Here is a 17332-nt window from a genome sequence, read left to right on the forward strand (position 1 = left end):
TTTGGTATTGCTTGGGTGAATCGGACGGTCCACTAAGACCTCGGTTATCTACAATTCTGTACGTCAGGCCAACAAATTTCAGTTAGGATATTGGGCTACACCTCCACTTGGATCTCTAACAGGCCGAAAACGGGAGCTCTTTATTTTCAAGCCCAGTCGTGGATTTGCAGCGACACTGAGTGCACTCTCCTCCTGAGCATCTCTAAAAAAGTTTTAAAATAAATTTTTATTTCTTATTTAAAAAATTATATCAATATTAAACACTTTAAAAGATATATTAATTTAAATTTTTCAAATAAGATTTATTTCTCACTCTTTAATATTATCGAATGAGTTTCTCTCTCTTCTATTAATATCTTATTATTATTTATTAAAAAGATAAGACTGTAATAAGTATTATTCATGTTTCCTTTAAAAAATGGAGTGTAGTTAAATTTGATAGTGGGAAATATTTAATTAAAATAATGTTAATTTGTTCTTATTTGATGAGTCTTTTGGAAAAAATTATATTTTTCTATCCTCTTATTTGCCACATCAGTAAGTAAATTAATACTTGAAAAGTAAAAATTAAATAGCTTTTTGAAAATGCTCTTAGGAACGAGTGTTGAGCTGAGTTTTGGTAAGTATTAATTATTAAATTAAAAGTTATGAAGTAAGAGAAATTAAAAATATAAAATAAATTTAAATTTTAAATTTAATATTCAACAAAAACTTAATTTAGGATTGAATCATAATCTTTTTTTAAGAAAGACTTTAATAATAATAATAATAATAATGGAAAACGGCGATAACGTCTGACGGCCTGTGGCTACTATCCAAACAACTACCAACAACTACAATGGAGAAGAAGTTTGGCAGCACAATGATGGAGCTTCGGTAGCATGACGGTGGAGCTTTAGTACCAACAGGCAAATAGCGATGACGATGGAGGAGAAGCTTCACAGCGACGACGATAGAACTTTGGCAGCCGCAATGGACCTTGGTAGTTACAAGGGTTTGTTGAATTTTCATTTTTTTAATCTAAAGGGGATATTTTTGAAATATAAGAATTTTAATGGAGGTAAAATTTGTATTCGTGAGAATGGGGGACTGATTCCCACGCTTTCCTTAGGAATCAATCTCTTATTCTCGAAACTCATTTTGACGTGAGTCCTAAATATTCAATTTTAATTCATACTCTTATTTTCTGAAGTAAACATTATCAATAATTTTGATTTTGGCTTCCAATTCCTCAATTAAAAAATAAATATTCAGTGATTTTTTTTTTAAATTCAACTTCAAAAAGAAAACAATTGAAATAAAAAGTTGCCAAAACCTTAACCGGAGAAGAAAAAAACAAAAACAAATTGTAACCACAGCGAAAATGAATGCTGTAATCACAAATGTCCGTAGGCTCACAGTGATTGATCCCCTTGTCTGTTCAAGACTTGAGAATCCACAATTTTGATTCCTTTCCTTTTCACGTTTTTACCCTCTCTTGCTCACTGGACAAGACAAGTTATACACTGTCCAGCGTTCAGCTTCTGTTTAAATAGAGGCCTGAGTCTTCTAACCCCTCACGGTATTTCGAGAGAGCTGTGCCTGTGTCTGTGTCTGTGTGAAAGCAAACGCAAAGGCCTGGAGCTCAATGGCTACCCTTTTGGGTATTGATGAAGAAGAGACTGTTATGATGCCGAGTAACGCCGTTAACGGCGTTCAGGTGATCAGTCAAGATCATGCGGAGCCTGCTGGTGCTGGATGTGACTGCAGCAGGAGCCGTCGATTTCGAAGGAGAGTTTCACGTTCATGTAGACCACGCTACCAGCGGGTTGCTGCTGACAATCCATTGGTCTTTAATCCACGTGTCAACCGTCTGCCTGTTCAGCCTCCACCGCCGCCACCCGTTCGTGTGAGTTCCAAATTTTTTCTCTTAATCCGGCTTGTCACCTCTCCGTTCTCTTGAGATATTTAGCTTTTGTTCACAATTTTTTTTTTTAATTTCTACACAGCGATCCATTTATTTAACGGCGGATCTGTAAATCTCCATTTTCCTTTTTTGATCGATCATGTTTTTGCATTTTTACACACTAATTCCATATGATATTTTGATACTGATTCCTCTTCGAGTAACTCAGTAAAAAGGTTTTCCTAATAATATAGGTAAAAATATCTTCAAGTTCTTTTTCTATGAATGCGAATGTTTTTTTTCTTTTTGATATCTACTCTGAGCTTAGTATATCGTCTTTATGATTTTAGACAAAATTAAAAAGTCTTTTGACTTGAAGTGTGTACTTTTTATAGATGTGGTAAAAAACTTGTTTTCGCGCTTAATTTTAAATATTTTGTTAAAATATAAGTCTACTTTCGCGCCTAAATATAATAAAAAAATTTCAATTTATTTTAAGTCACGTGTCAACTAAGGTCTTATTTAGTATTTAAGTACTGTATGTTTTAAGTCGAAACTGTTATGAAAAAAAAAAGTAATTATAAAATAAAAGTTGATAGTGTATACATATAATTTTTAAATAATAATTTTTTAAAAAAGTAAAGATATTATTTGTTTCCCTCATACAAATGTGAGATCAAATAAACTTAATTTTTAAGTCATAACAACTATTATTTATCAATTTATTTAGTGTTGTATATCTCAATACCAAACATGATTTGAGTTGTGCATCCTAATTTGTTTTTCTCAATGATTTTCTGTAACTTAAATGTACAGGAGACTACGGAATTATCAACTTCCTAAACACAAGGACTAAGTGTGAAAATAACATTAATTATTTTGTCATGGTATGAAATGGAAGTGGAGTATATAAATCAGTTTATTTATTTATTTTTTAAAAAATGTCTGATAATCATATAGTAGTGATACGAGCTGGTTGAAGAATTGGGGAAAAAAAAATTGACTTCAGAGTTCAGATTATAAATGAAATTTAACTCTCTTAATGGCCGGACGTTCTTTCCAATATGGCATTGATTCATCAAAATTATTTATTGCATGATGTACGAAAATTTAAAAATATTTTCAACATTTTATGTAACAGGAAATCAATCCATTCCTGATGAGGTTTCTATTTGAGAAACAGCTGAAAAACAGTGATGTGAACGCAGCTGGGCGCATAGTGTTGCCGAAGGTGAATCACCAAATTTCTTTTTAAACCTTCCGATATGGCATGATTTCGAGTTTCATTAAGGATGAGTATTGTTATTTCTTCAATAACCAGCTACAAGTGTTTGTTTGATCAGAAACTTGCTGAGACCTATCTTCCTCCCGTGAACGAAAAGGCGGGGTTCTGGATGCACCTTGAGGATATGGACTTTAATAAAGTGTGGACATTCAAATTCAGGTTTTTCTCTGAAAATACAAGTCTTTTAATGTGCTTGTATTACTTATATATGTTTCACAACGTAATAATATCTGTCAATGTTATTATTTTTTAATATATCCATCTTGATCCATCATTGGCAGGTTCTGGCCTAACAACCGTGGTAGAATGTACATCTTTGAGAATACCAGTGAGCCAACCCTCTAGATTCCTCTCAACTAGTCTATCAACCTATTTATATGTTCATAATCATGATGGGCAATTAATTAGTTTGTTATTGACTGATATTAACTAAATATATGTATACGCACAAAATTAATGGATGCAAACTTGGCCAGGGGCGTTCATAAAGAGGTACTGCTTGGAACTTGGAGACTATATTATGGTATACAAAGATGAGTTGGAGGGATCATACGTGAGTACTTTCCTATGTCCAATAATTTTGCCCTGAGAGAACTTATTATCATAACCCTCAACGAGTAATTACATCTATATATGTATACACGTATATGTTTCAGCTCGTCCGTGCTAGAAAGAAAGGTAATTATGTTCCAGTTCATGATCAGTCTAACCAAGTTGATAACAATGCAAACTTCCCTAGCATTAACCTGGAAGAACTTGTCCGTTGTGGAAATAATTACCCGAAGCATGCGTGTGAAGTGGACACATCAGATTATGCACATCTTATTCTCACTCCCTGCTGTGAATCCCTTGACTTTGCTCCCGATCCGCCGCTTGGGTGAATTGAAGAAGATAGGCATCAGATCATCGATCTTCTGACTTTGGATTGCCTATCTTTGTTTTATGTATGTTTGTTTTGAAGCTCATAAAAAGTAGAGGAATACGAGACCTCCATTACATGGCTCTCCTAAGTTTTCTCTCTTTTTTTTTTTTTTTTTTCTTTTGAGGAAAAAAAAAAGGTACTATGAGACTGCATTTATGTACGTGTGCGTTTGTTAAAATTAATGTGCTGTTTCTTTCTGCTTTGGTGGGAGTGCATGGGAAGACAATAAAGGATAATGCTGTATGTGGTTTGTGTAATTTTAGTTGTTTTATTTGCACATCTGGTGCTTCCTTAAATGAGTTCCTCTAATATGTTAGCGGCTTTCACCACTTACATATCGATTTCATTATGATCTCATTTATGCACGTTAACAAACTTTTTAGTAGAGCTATTATTCTTCCAAAGTTATGAGAATTTTTTTAATATTAATTAATTCTCCATATGTATTTATGAATAATTTGTAAGAATGAAATTCTGATCGATATTGAATTAAATTAAAATAATAAATATATCAATTATATGGTATCCCATTTTTTTTTTAAAAAAAAACTATTTATTATTTATTGATAATATACGCACACATAGAAGAAGGAAAACGGCATTACAAATTGAGAAAAAGGACAAGTAAATGAGTTGCCAAAGCTCAAATCAGCAGAGCACTCTCTTTGAAGGAAAAGCAATTAAGCAAACGCAAAATAACGAAACCATTACCAAATAAACACATATTATTTCCTGCGACAATTTTTAATTATTCTAATATTTAACGACCCAACGGCCTTTACCAGACACTGTTACAGAATGAGAGTAGATGGTCGACGGCGAGAAGAGATGCGAGACGACCCTTCAAATATCTAATTATTACAAACGTAAGTAGCATTTATTTTTTCAGGCTCTCTCAAATGCTGACAATTGGACGTTACGTTCCCTGTAGAGAAACCACAAAATTCAATGGGAAACGTGCACATGATTTGGTAGCTCACATCTTTAATTAGAGGTGGGCATGAGTTGGGTTAATCATACTTATAAAAAATTAATTTAAATTTATAAAATTAAGTTAATTTAACCAAATAAATGTATTCAACTCAAATTAATTTTATTTTTAAATCATCGAGTTGGGTTGATTAAAATTTAAAATTAAATATAAAAATTTATTTGATTCTTAAAATCAAATTTAAATAGTTAAAAATACATTAATTCTCCATCATAGCATTAACAGTTATCTATTGTACCTAACATATATAAATAAATAACATGATATAGTGTTCGAATGTCTATCAACTCATTTTTAGCGAAAATTTGAGTTTCGTTTTAAAATCATGAGTTTAAAAAAATTCAGCCGTGGTTAGGTTAACAAAGAGATATGAAAAGAGTCACTTTCATAAAAGAATAAAAATGATTCAAAATTAGATTTAGCCATGTAAGAGTTTTACAATTGACCGTCGGCATTAATTTTTTTTTTATAATTTTTATTTCTCTTAGATTGGGTTGAGTTCATGTATTAATCTGATGAAAAGAATTCATCCAAATTTAATTGAATTCGATTGGGTTTGTCCACCCCTATTTTTAACTAAAAATTGAAACTTATTTAACATGCATGGCATGGGCTTGCTTACAGGTTTTGCATTCGCCAGTAGAGAGACTGGAAATTGACCAACTCATATAGGTCAGCATTAGCAAGTTCTTGAATCCGGCCGTCGTGATCATTGCCCCGTAACAAATTACCATTATTATCCTAGCAATCAAAATTATCAAGTGATTTTGGTTGTAATTGTTATATACTATTTAACCAAGTAATAATAATACTACCCTTCATGAATAGTAATTATAATAATTAAATAGGCGTTGTTAGAATGGTTAATTACCTCTTGATGGGCAAGTGGGCTTGTAGTGAAGTCCACTCCAGAGTCGCTGAACATGGGAGTTACTGAAGCAAGTTTTGCTGCAAGGAACTAAAGACAAGAAAAAAGAATCATAAGTGGTTGGTTGGTGATAATAAATACATAATAAATATGGTTAATTTAGAACTAATTACCTCGACTTGAGTTTGTAGAGTCCGGACATATTTGATGATTTCATCCAGTATTAGAGCCTTGCCGGTTATCTGTCATGTTATCGAAAACGTTAACATTATAATTTTCCTGTGAAAATAATATTCCAAACCTGGAATTAGACGATAATGTAAAATCTCTTGTCATTGTGGTGTGCGCCATGCCTTGTGAGACCTAAAAGTCAAAGTCTCAAAGATGGAGGTCTCCCGGGCATTTATGGCAATAAAATATATCATAGTTTGGCACCAAGTAGCTATAAATTGGGTCGGAATCTTAAAAATTAAAAAAAAAAAATTGTGAAAGAAAGATAATGGATTTTTTCTCGTTTAGGTCACGACAAAAATTTACACTTAATTTCACACCAAAAAATAAGAAACTTCAGATGCTTTCAACAATTTACTAATTATAGTTAGACAAGATGATTTAATCTTAAGTTCGTTTTTTAAAGTATATATGTTGATTTTTTATCTCATATATATATATGTTCCAATTCGAAATTTTAAAATACGAGAACGTCCGAAAAAATACATAAATCGTACGGTTTAAATTTTTAACTTTTAAATTTTTAAAGTTTCACACTTTTAAAACTTTTTCAAATTTTTTTCACCGTTTAAGATTTCAGACCAAAGAATATATATATATAAGGTGGAGCATCACTTTATAACCACACGATTAAAGTTATAATAATTTTTTTACTATTTATTAGTTTGCATGTGTGGCTGAGATTCATACTCGAGTGTAGATCTGCTCCAACATAGTCATTTATATATATATATATCATCTTCTTACCAAACAGCAACAATTAGATATCCTTAATTCTATTCAAGTGGATGAAAATAGAGCCCCCATCCTCGACGAATTATATATATATATATATGTATATAACATCCGAAAAAATACATAAATCGTGCGGTTTAAATATTTTAACTTTTAAATTTTTAAAGTTTTGCACTTTTAAAACTTTTTCAAAATTTTTTCACAATTTAAGATTTCAGACCAGAGAATTAATATATATATATATATATATATATATATATATATATATGGTAGAGTATCACTTTATAACCACATGATTAAAATTATAATAAAATTTTTATTATTTATTAATTTACGTGTGTAGCTGAGATTCATATTTCAGTGTAGACATGCTCCAACATAGCCATATATATATATATATATATGGACCCAAAAAGGAGTGTCACCTTCTCACATCCTGGTACAAGTGATTGCAATAGCTTCATCCTTGCACTGATTTTTGCTCTTCTCACCTGCAAAGTAATTAATTCGAAAACAGATCGATAATGAAAAAACAGTTGAAAATTAAATTAAAGAGAATTGAGTAAATTACCCTCTCAGCTAGGCTGTGGCTGTCCGTGGCTTGCCCTCTCCTTGCTCGCACATGAACATAACCAGAAGGAGAAGCAGCTTCCTCAGCCAATTTTTTCTGTTTCTTGCAACGTGGCTTTTTCAGAACACCTATGTTGTACTTTCTCTCTTTCTCTTTCTACAAATCAATGAACAACTCATCATTGAAAATCCTCACATTGATTAATTAATTTATAGCACAAGGTTCTAGTAAAATTAATTACCTTTATATCCACAATGTTTCTCATATTCTTCTCCTCCATTGAAGTAACCATTTGTGAAACTTGATGCTCACCAGTAGCTACCTCAGTATTGTGATCAAGAAGGCCCCTGGTTTCATGAATTTGAGCATGTAAAGGAATCTCCTGAGAACATTCATTAGCAAGCATTGGAGCAAAATAGGTTTTGGTTCCAAAAGTGGTTCCTTCCACAGCATTGCTACGCATTTTGTTCGAGGCGGTTGGCACAAGAAAGGAATCAAACACAAAGGTCGGTTCCTGGTAAGGAGAAAAGGCTGCCATTTGATGAGTGATTGGAATTAAACGAAACAAGGACGGGCAAGACAATGAAATGATCACACAGACAGAGTGCAGGATCGATCGATACGATGGGGCGGCGAAGAGCTTGCCACTGCTAGAGTTGTATTTATGAGAAAGCAGTGATGTGACTGCTTCTGGCTTTGCATTTGAATGGAATATTTTTATTCAACGAAATTTGTAGTTTTGATTTCTACAAGAAAAATGACATGCAACTCACTAGTCTTGAAAATTAGAAAATTGACCAAGAGAATTGTGAACCGTCACACTGAGCCTTTTTCTTTCTTTTTTTATTTATTTATATATTTTCCTTTTGTACTGTGCATGTTACATAAGTTGCTTAATACATTGAAAATCAAGTTGGCTCTTGTTGATTAATGATTTGAAAATGGAAAAAAATGGGGCCACCTATGGAGTAGAGGGAAAGAATGAGAGAAGAAAACAAAATTTCAGTTAAAAATAAATTGAAAATAAAAGAGAAAATAGGGGGTCAAATAAAATTTAACACACAAAAACACAAAAATTGTGATACCTTGTAACTGTTGCAAGTAGGTGGATCCTGATTTCTATTACCCTATGAGTAATCTATTGGAAATTCCTAGTGTTGTAGTTTCTTTATTTTAAAATTATTTAAGGGCACAAGATGCTGTTGGCAAAAAATCTGTTATGGGCTTCATCATGATTGTCTTGGTTTTACACCCTTGTTCTCTTTTGCCTTAACTTTGACTACTGACTAGGTATGTTTTATGTAACAAAAACCAAAAGAAAGAAAAAGAAAAAGAAAAAGAAAAAGCAAAAGCCCTATTATTCATCTTTAAAATGCGTGATTAATGAGATTAAACAGAAAATTTATTATTAAGAAAAGGACAATTAATTTACAAGTTAGCCTAAGGTTGTAGTTCATTGAAAAGTTTTGATATTTTTCTTTGAATTACTATGGTTCAAAATTCAAAATGATGATTGCTCAAAGTCCAAAAGGAAAATAGCTCGTGCCTTCAAACGGGAAAGAGTTTTTTTTTTTTTTTTTTTTTTTAATTAATTCCCGTTTTGGACTTTTGATTCATAAAGTCGAGCTATCGTCACAACAATGACATAAGTGCTTACTTGTCTCTACCCATACGGTTCCTATTAAAAAACAAATAATCAATACAAATATCGTTAATTTTAGTTTTTTGGATTTGGATCCCAGTGATGCCATTTCCCAGTTTCATCCAGTACAAAATCAAATTTCTCAACTTCATGAACTCAGATCAATGGTCCTAATTAAGCTATCTCACCTCGTACTTTTGTCTCTCGCCTAGCTAGTATATTCTAAGAACAAATATTATAAGATTGAGTTTTATAAATAATATAAAACTGAAGATCTTCAAAGACATACCAGTGTGTTTTCTGATTTAGTAATGCAGTTTAAGACGTGCATCCCTTTTACGGATATACGTGAATTGTACAAAGATCATTTTATGGACGAGTGATTTTTCATTATAATGATAGATCTAAGTTTTGTGAATTTCTTTTTCGTTGAGACTTCAAGGATTATTTCTGGTATTTAAACGTGCATCAAAATCTTTAGTGCGTGGGAAAATAAAATAAATAACCATTTTAGCACTAAAAGTTAAAGACTACTTTCTGCATCGGTCATACAAATATACAGCATAAAAGCATGTATTCAACACAAGTTAATTTGCCGCACCAAAAAATTATAAATTGAAAAAAAAAAAAAGAGGTTCAATTTGTCACGTGGGATAATAATACAGCTGATTAAAAGGAAATTAACCAGCTAGTCAATGACTATCCTCTATCCATGCATTGTCTGGGGACCCTAGTGATGCATGCAGCATGCACCACGTTTTTATGCTCCTCTAAAGTCTAATGGGCTGGTGGAAATTTAAACCGTCACGTTGAAATTAGGTTTCGGCAAGCTTTGTGGTTCGCATGATTTAGTGTGTCAGCAATTTTTCCCCGGTTAGTTCCAACATTCGCTGGTCCATACAGCCGTTCCACCTTCTTGACTCATACTTTACGAAAATGATGAGCTCCATTTTCTTGATGATTCAATCAGAAATGGTCATCCATTAACTATGTCACTGTGCTTAAATCATCTCTTGTCAAAGAAAATTATAACCCCCTTAGGGATTGATGCGCTGTGACAGCACAATAGGCCCAGACACATACTAGATTCTTATTAAATCTATGTAAGAGATTTTACGTAAGAGATAATAAATTCGTTAAATCTATCACGGCTGAGTATTTTTCATATAATTTTAATTTGATAACTGTCTGAATTTGAATTTTGAGGAGGCAGAGGATTAACAAAATTAATTTAGATTTCGCCATTCCTTTACCCTGAAAAAAGTTCTTTAAATCAACCACTTGCCAATATATATAGGATTCCAAATAACAGTATGATCAAGTATATAAAAGGTGCTATCTCATTTTGTGTTTTAAATTGTGTAGCCTATGAGTAAATAACACGTAGTTAAACAAACAATATTTAATAGATGTACATAGAAGAAATTTTATTCTAATAATAAGCAAAATAATTAATTCATTGATTATTCTATTCGTTTTAATCTAATAATCATAATTAGTTTCTTTAATTTATTATTATCTAAATACTTCCAACGGTTTTTCTATGTCAACTGGGGGAAACAATCTCGTTTCATTGTTGAGTTCATGACAGCAGGCTCATTTGACGGGCTGGTAGCAGTTGTCATTCATGGGTCAAATTAAAGTGAAAGCATTATATCAACTGTTTTTGAAATTAAGCACTGCATCATCTTCATTACTAAGACTTTCTCGCTACGAAGTCGATGAAAATATTGACCTTTGCTACGAAGTGGATGAAAATTTGTCCATATGACACTGACAGTAACTTGTCCTGGCAATTTTACAAGAATTATTGCTAAATAGACACTGAGAGACAACTTGGGTCAGTGAGGCCAGGCCAATTTTGACGGGAGTAGTGCTATTAACACCCCTTCGTTTTCCTTATAGCACCCCGATCCTTACACAGTTACATTTAGAATCCTAATCTAATGTCCCTGTCTCTTTCAAACTCTTTAACATACCTGCGCATTATGTAGTTTGTTTTCTCAGCAAATTCTTTGAATACATCAACAAGTCATTTATTTAACTTTATGTTTGTAACTCCTCGTCAATCTTCATCTATGTTGTTCTGTTGAAATAATGTTTTCCCTCCCTTTCTTTAGAGATTCATTATTCACTCTTTTTTTTAAAACTTCGCATGTTGTAGCTTTTTGACATTCTATATTTTGTTCAGGATTAACAAGGAATTGTTTAGGATTTGTAAGAAATTGTTTTTTTTCTTATTATTGTCTTGTTATAAGTGAGTTTCAATTTTTGGTACTTTTTGGTTTAAAGTTAGAGCTTATGTGAATTACCAATTGAAGCAACAAATAGTTGATTTGATCAGCTTTAAACATTTATTAGGACATGCAACCTAACTCTTTAGCTTATGATTGTTGTGGATATGATGTCTACCTCGTTGGACGTTGCACATGAGATCATATCTTAAAGAAAACTCCCAAAGATTTCAACATTATTACCTCAGCGGAAGTGAAGCAGGTTATTTCTGTCTATATTTATGTAGCATTTGCATTTGCATTAAATTTCATTTTAACCAGTAATTTGCTGTTCTCATTATAGACTTCTTGGGTTTAGGTGTGTTTTTGGGAATTTAGTTCACTCATGGTTTGAGCCCTTATTTAACTTGTTACAGTACTATGATATATGGAAGGAAACAATGAGGATTAAATATATAAGATTTTTAGTCTGAGGGGCATGGATTTGGTGAATCTTCACCTTTATATGTAGTTAGTGTATGTCATGTGTCCCATGCTTGAGTTTGTAACTTAATATTGGATTCAACTATTTGCTAAACTATGGGACTTAAGAGACAAAACTGAAGTTTTTTAAATCCTCACTTTGGACTCGTGTTTCTTGCCTATGCAAACTGATCCCATCATGCCATTCATGATTGGTTTTTAAGTGTTGGATTTCCAATGGTTAATCAAAGTTTTAGTTGCAATGCTGTTTCATCTGGTTAAATATCCCTAAGTATCTGCGGACAAAAAATATTTTTCCTCAATGTCAAGTTTTTGGAAAGAGATTTCCTATTTGCCATCTGCACGTTGATGAAACCATCTTGGAGGTTTGTCTGCTTGTTACTTCTATCTCTATAAAATGCATCTCTATTTCTCAAGGATTATGAATCTTTTTTCTTTTCTCAATTTGTAAAATAGGTTTAAACTTTTAACAATTCTACTCTAAGACTGATGGGATGTTCGAGGATGGTTTCAAAAAGCCAACGGTAGGACTTCACAATTAATGGGTGACGTACTTGAATCTTTTTTTCAGAAGTTGTACTCTACTAATTGGATTTTAAAATGATTTGGTTTTATTACACATGTTATCACCACATTTTGAGGAATTGATGATTAACCATTGATGTGATTCATTTTTACATCTTTATAACTCCTTTTCGTGTTTGTACAGGTTGTTTTTTGATCCACGGGCAAAGTTGTGTATGACTATATTGGGGGAATAGAAGACACTAGAAAAGCTAAAGTGTGCTTTACTTTATGATGGTTTCCATTTGAGCTTATACTTTCAGACTTCTTAAAGTGTCAAGCAAGTATCATTTTGTTTAACTTGTGTCTGTAGGTACAGACCATAATGCCCGCAAAATTTTCTTTCGAGGAGGATTGTTGTGATTATCTTTTTGCTAACTTCTATAGCTAATGGACTCTCACCTACTGTAGGCATATAATGCTTGTTTGCACTCAATTTACAGCTCACAAGTTATGTGGGGCTAGAGATGCTGCTCGATTAGGATTTCATTTATCTAGTGATATAGCTCTTTCCTTGAAACAGTTATCTCGCTCTGTGATGATTCTTGACAAGGTATCCAAAAGTCTGTCGTGAATCATATGATTCATTTATACTTTAATTTCATCCCTTTATTTTATTTATTTTTAATTTTATAGAGGAGAATCGTTATGGAGCTGAATCATATGCTAGCATTGGGGTCTGCAGAAGCTTCTTTCAGATTATTATGGAGATTCGGACTTCTAAAAATACTTATACCTGTGCAAGTTCGAAGGTTTGAAGTTTCTTATTTTGTGGTGGTATGATGTTGAATATATTATAGTGTCTTGGATAATTTAACTAGTTTGATTCAGGCATCTTACTTTGATTTGCAAGGACTCCAGAGATCCAACATGCTTCTGGTTCGCTCAAGCTACATTTGACTCATCTAATTCTGCCTATTATGTCATTATCTCTGCTCTCTCTCTCTCTGTGATGCTCTATACCCCATGGTAAATGTTCTACCTCCCTACCATTGACATATAATACAATTACGCTTTTGGGTTTGATCCACAGAAGTTGTTTGCCAACCTCGATAGGCTTGTGACCCCTAAATGGCCATGTGACGAATGCATATGGTAAGAACTTTAACACCTTTGACACTTCTGTTTTAGCTTCTTCTTTTTTAATGAATATTTTCTTTTTCCTGCCATTGGTACGGTATTATCTATAAGTTTTGCAGGATTTTGTGTCTTGGGTTTCCATAAAGCACTGGTTGATCAATCTCGAGATCCATTTGTTGTTTCGGCATTTGCCTACGCTGTTCACGGCCATGGGAATTTAGATGAAGCTGTAAAGTTTGGAAAAACAAACTCCCGACATGAACAGGGCTTCCCAGAAAGTATTACTTTGAAAAAAATACCACCTAGTATAGCAGTGAAGATTAGGGTCATCAATCTAACAGCATCAGTCAGTACTACGTAATCCAAGATGGCATTGGTCTCAGGTAATGACCACACTCCCAACGTGTGAACTCACAATTTATCAAGATCTCTTCACTCTCTAGGAAAGTGTGTTCAAGTTTAACATGCGATCGCTATTTTGTTTTACTGCATATGTTTATATCCTACCAGAAACTTCACGACGAGCACACGAGATATTTGAATGCATTAAATGGGACATGCATCGGTTGATAGTAGAAAGGAGCTTGGGGGCGGCTTGGCATACTTTAATTTGGAAGCATTGTTTATAACACTTTCCGGCATTCAAACCACATCCAAGGGGAAGTAATTAGTTTTGCGAAGGAGGGATCTTAACTTCTAATACTAAGGTACCCGATTCCCTTAAGCATATCAGTGACAGTGAAGATCTGGTTGGTGATGCAATTTGACAGTTTTGTAACGGTTACTTTCGATTTCACTCTGTTGGATTCTGTACTTTTTGTACATGCATAGGGTTATTTTGAAAAAAATGAAATTGCGTCAATTGCTTTTTTGGTGTTTTATTCTAAGTTCTAATCTTTCTTATGTATTTTTCATTTAAAAATATTAAAGCGTGATTTGGGGTTTTTCTAAAGTTATTTTTAGACATAAATCCAAAAATTAGTTGTTTCAGTTTGATTTGATTGTTTTATTTACTATGTAATGCAATTATGGGGGTTCGCTCAAATTCAATGAGAAATCACATTTTATGAGGCCACAACATAAAACGTGTAAGTGTGGGGGCTCAATTACAAAACCCTTATATTTCCCTCATTTTCCTGAATATTTTTACGATTGGGCTAGGGTAACCCACGAACCAAAGTGTAGCCCACGCCCATTTCTCTTTTGTGATTTATACGCTACTTCGCTGCAGACTGAGACTGCTGTGTACGAAGAAGTAGGAACTCACCGCAAATCATCACAGTGATTTCAAATTTCATTATAGCTAAGCAAAGCAATTAGCAAAGAGCAGCACAGCCACCGCCAGAAGGGAAAAAAAAATGATCGGAATAATATGGCGCGTACAAGGCCATTGGCTTGCAATCTTATGATGGGACGTGAGCGGATATATAGAATGAAGGGCGTGGTCTCCACTTTTCATCAAGTAACGAGGTGTGTGGCGAGTGATGGAAATGGGTTTATTGATATTTAAGGTGATCAGAAGCTGGCCAAAAAATGCTCTGCAACATCAGCCAAGCTTGCAGGTAAGCCCTCCTTAGCTTACTCCAAATGATCTTTTAATATGTGTATGTTGTTACTCATATAAAATTAGGATTCTTTTATCGATTACATTCTATTTTATTAATAATCAGTTAAAATCTGTCCTTGCCCCTTAGACGTAGCATGGCTGGCCGTAAGTGCCCAGGTTTTTCATCCCATCCAAACTTGTAAAGAAAAAACAATAATAAAGTCTAGCCTCAAGGGATAGCTTAGGGTTGGCCCTTGCCTTGCAAGAGAACAAGGATCAACGATTACTTTGCGGGCGGAATTTATTTAATCCATTTTTGTGCCTACGGAGAGATAAGAGTGTGTGAAATATAAAGTAAAGATTTATTTAATTTATTACAATTAAAAATTAAAAATCTCTTATTAGGATAGAATCATAGTCCAATTTAATGATAATTCAACATGAATGCAAGTTTTGAATAAAAAGTTGAAAGTGATATATTCTGTTATTGACAAGTTCTCTTTTTGGTTAGCTAATGTAAAAGGGGACATTCATCCTAGTCCAAATTTTGCACTTATATGTTATTGTCATTCAATCCTAGGCCATTCGTCATGTTAGTTATTGTCATACAAGGACGGACACATTACATTATCTAAATTTCAGTGTCAGATATCCTTGATTTCCTCAAAGCTCTGGTTGACCAGACCCGAGAGATCCAACACCGTTGGCTGTTGCTGCATTTGGCCTTGCTGTTCACAGTGGTGCGTCTTTGTTGGAAGCTGTTAAGATTGCGAAAAGAAACTTCCTAACCACATGATGAAAGCTGCCTTGAACTACTTCCTTTGGGAAATACATCATCAAATGGTGCGTTAATGTATCAGGTCATTGATCTTGCAACATCAGTCAATGATGCAACTACGCAAGATGATGGATGATTGTTATGTTTCCCGAGCAATGATCGAATTCTCTGAAGCAACATTCTCGGACTTGGTAAGGGCTTATCATTTTAACCAAACCTTTTCATCTTCTTGGAAGTTTTCAGTGTGTCGTGATTGTTTTTTAATCTTCAGGTTTTTATCCCACCTGAGACATTGCAACAAGTTTACGAGATATTTGAATGCATTCGAAGAGGCATGGAGAGTGGATTTGTAATTGATCAAGATAGAGAAATTGACTATGAACCACTGGCTCAGGGATGCTTGCAGGAAGTATGACATGTTTTTGGAAGGATTGTCTTTGATACCGTTTACCCTCCAAACAAAAACTAAAAGAAAAAAAAAATCCTTCTATATCATAATATTAGAGATCTACTAACCCGGTAATCTCATGTAGCTTATGAATGGCCTTTTTTTAAAAAAAAAAAAATATTGGCTACGCACAAGATTACTGCATTGCGTAGATACATTGTTATTATAACAAACATTACACTGATATTTACAATCAGATATACATAACTGAGACTTACATTATTACATTAAATTCTATAAAATACATGCCCATACGAAATAACTTTTACAAATAAGGAATGTCTCTGCTCCACTTGCATTTCATAAGAGATAAGAGTTTATAAATATTTAGCCTCCACAATGCTTTTGTGGGGGCTTGAACCGCTTGTGAGGGCAGCAGCCCAACCACTTCGTCCAAATGCCTAGTGGTGCTTATGAATGGCCTTTAGATTAAGATGATGGAGTTTTTTTTTAAGTGGCCCCGTGACATATTAGTTACTTCTAAACATGTTTGCAAGTTTTGAAACTATAATGGAATAAGACTTGGTAGTAGCCGTAAGTGTATTAATTTTTTTTTTCAATCTAATATAGTGTTGTTTGTCGCAAACAAGGTACTTTTCGAAAATCATAACTTAGGCTACAAGCATTTGTTTTCGGTGTATAATATACCGTTTCAATCCTTGCGACGAGATGAACAAAACCCAGAATGCTTAAGCTATTTTGCCCTGTAGTCAAGCCGAAAATTCCGTTTCTTTTCTAGTTTTAAGATTTTTTCCTATTTTTCTTGATTCTTTTAGGTTTTTTATCTTTTTTTTTTCTAAAACTCGAATTTGAGTGCTGTTTATTTTCCTTTTTTATTTTGATTAGGAGAATTTAATTATCATATTATATTTCCGATTTGCGTATTTTGGTAAATTTGTAATATTTATGTTTGTTATACACGAGACTCAAAATCCTAATTTTATTTATTCAGACTTTCAATAAAAATTTATTATTATTCAGAAATCTAGTTTCTTCTATCAATAAACTCAATAACGCTTTCCTTTCATAGAATCTTTAGAACTTGTTTATAACTTAAAATGATCAATTT

At 33.2% G+C, this 17332-nt stretch overlaps 1 protein-coding gene, 1 long non-coding RNA gene and 1 pseudogene across 2 annotated transcripts; 2 read left to right on the top strand and 1 right to left on the bottom strand.

The window, feature by feature from the left end:
- The first annotated feature begins 918 nt into the window (after positions 1-918).
- LOC18043546 lies at positions 919-4051 on the top strand. The gene is made up of 7 exons (XM_006438788.2): positions 919-994; positions 1605-1888; positions 3027-3116; positions 3229-3329; positions 3452-3498; positions 3647-3723; positions 3827-4051. Exons 1-7 carry the CDS (start codon positions 919-921, stop codon positions 4049-4051), a joined length of 900 nt encoding a protein of 299 aa, XP_006438851.2.
- A 1720-nt stretch (positions 4052-5771) lies between these two features.
- On the bottom strand, positions 5772-6174 carry LOC18044766. Its single transcript, XR_002905883.1, has 3 exons — positions 6125-6174; positions 5955-6041; positions 5772-5824 (listed from the first exon to the last, which is right to left on the bottom strand). It is a non-coding gene; the product is annotated as an uncharacterized LOC18044766 (long non-coding RNA).
- Positions 6175-12336: 6162 nt separating this feature from the next.
- LOC18044767 lies at positions 12337-16230 on the top strand (annotated as a pseudogene).
- Positions 16231-17332: the final 1102 nt, after the last annotated feature.

Source organism: Citrus clementina, unplaced genomic scaffold (genome assembly GCF_000493195.1).
Source record: "Citrus clementina cultivar Clemenules unplaced genomic scaffold, Citrus_clementina_v1.0 scaffold_4, whole genome shotgun sequence".
Classification (NCBI taxonomy): domain Eukaryota; kingdom Viridiplantae; phylum Streptophyta; class Magnoliopsida; order Sapindales; family Rutaceae; genus Citrus; species Citrus x clementina.

What these genes read in the sequence shown, in the direction of transcription:
- LOC18043546 (XM_006438788.2), top strand. Translation starts at nt 919, where the DNA reads ATGACGATGGAGGAGAAGCTTCACAGCGACGACGATAGAACTTTGGCA. An exon ending in GTGTGGACATTCAAATTCAG is followed by an intron (nt 3,330 to 3,451) that starts GTTTTTCTCTGA and finishes CATCATTGGCAG; the next exon opens with GTTCTGGCCTAACAACCGTG. An exon ending in ATGAGTTGGAGGGATCATAC is followed by an intron (nt 3,724 to 3,826) that starts GTGAGTACTTTC and finishes TATATGTTTCAG; the next exon opens with CTCGTCCGTGCTAGAAAGAA.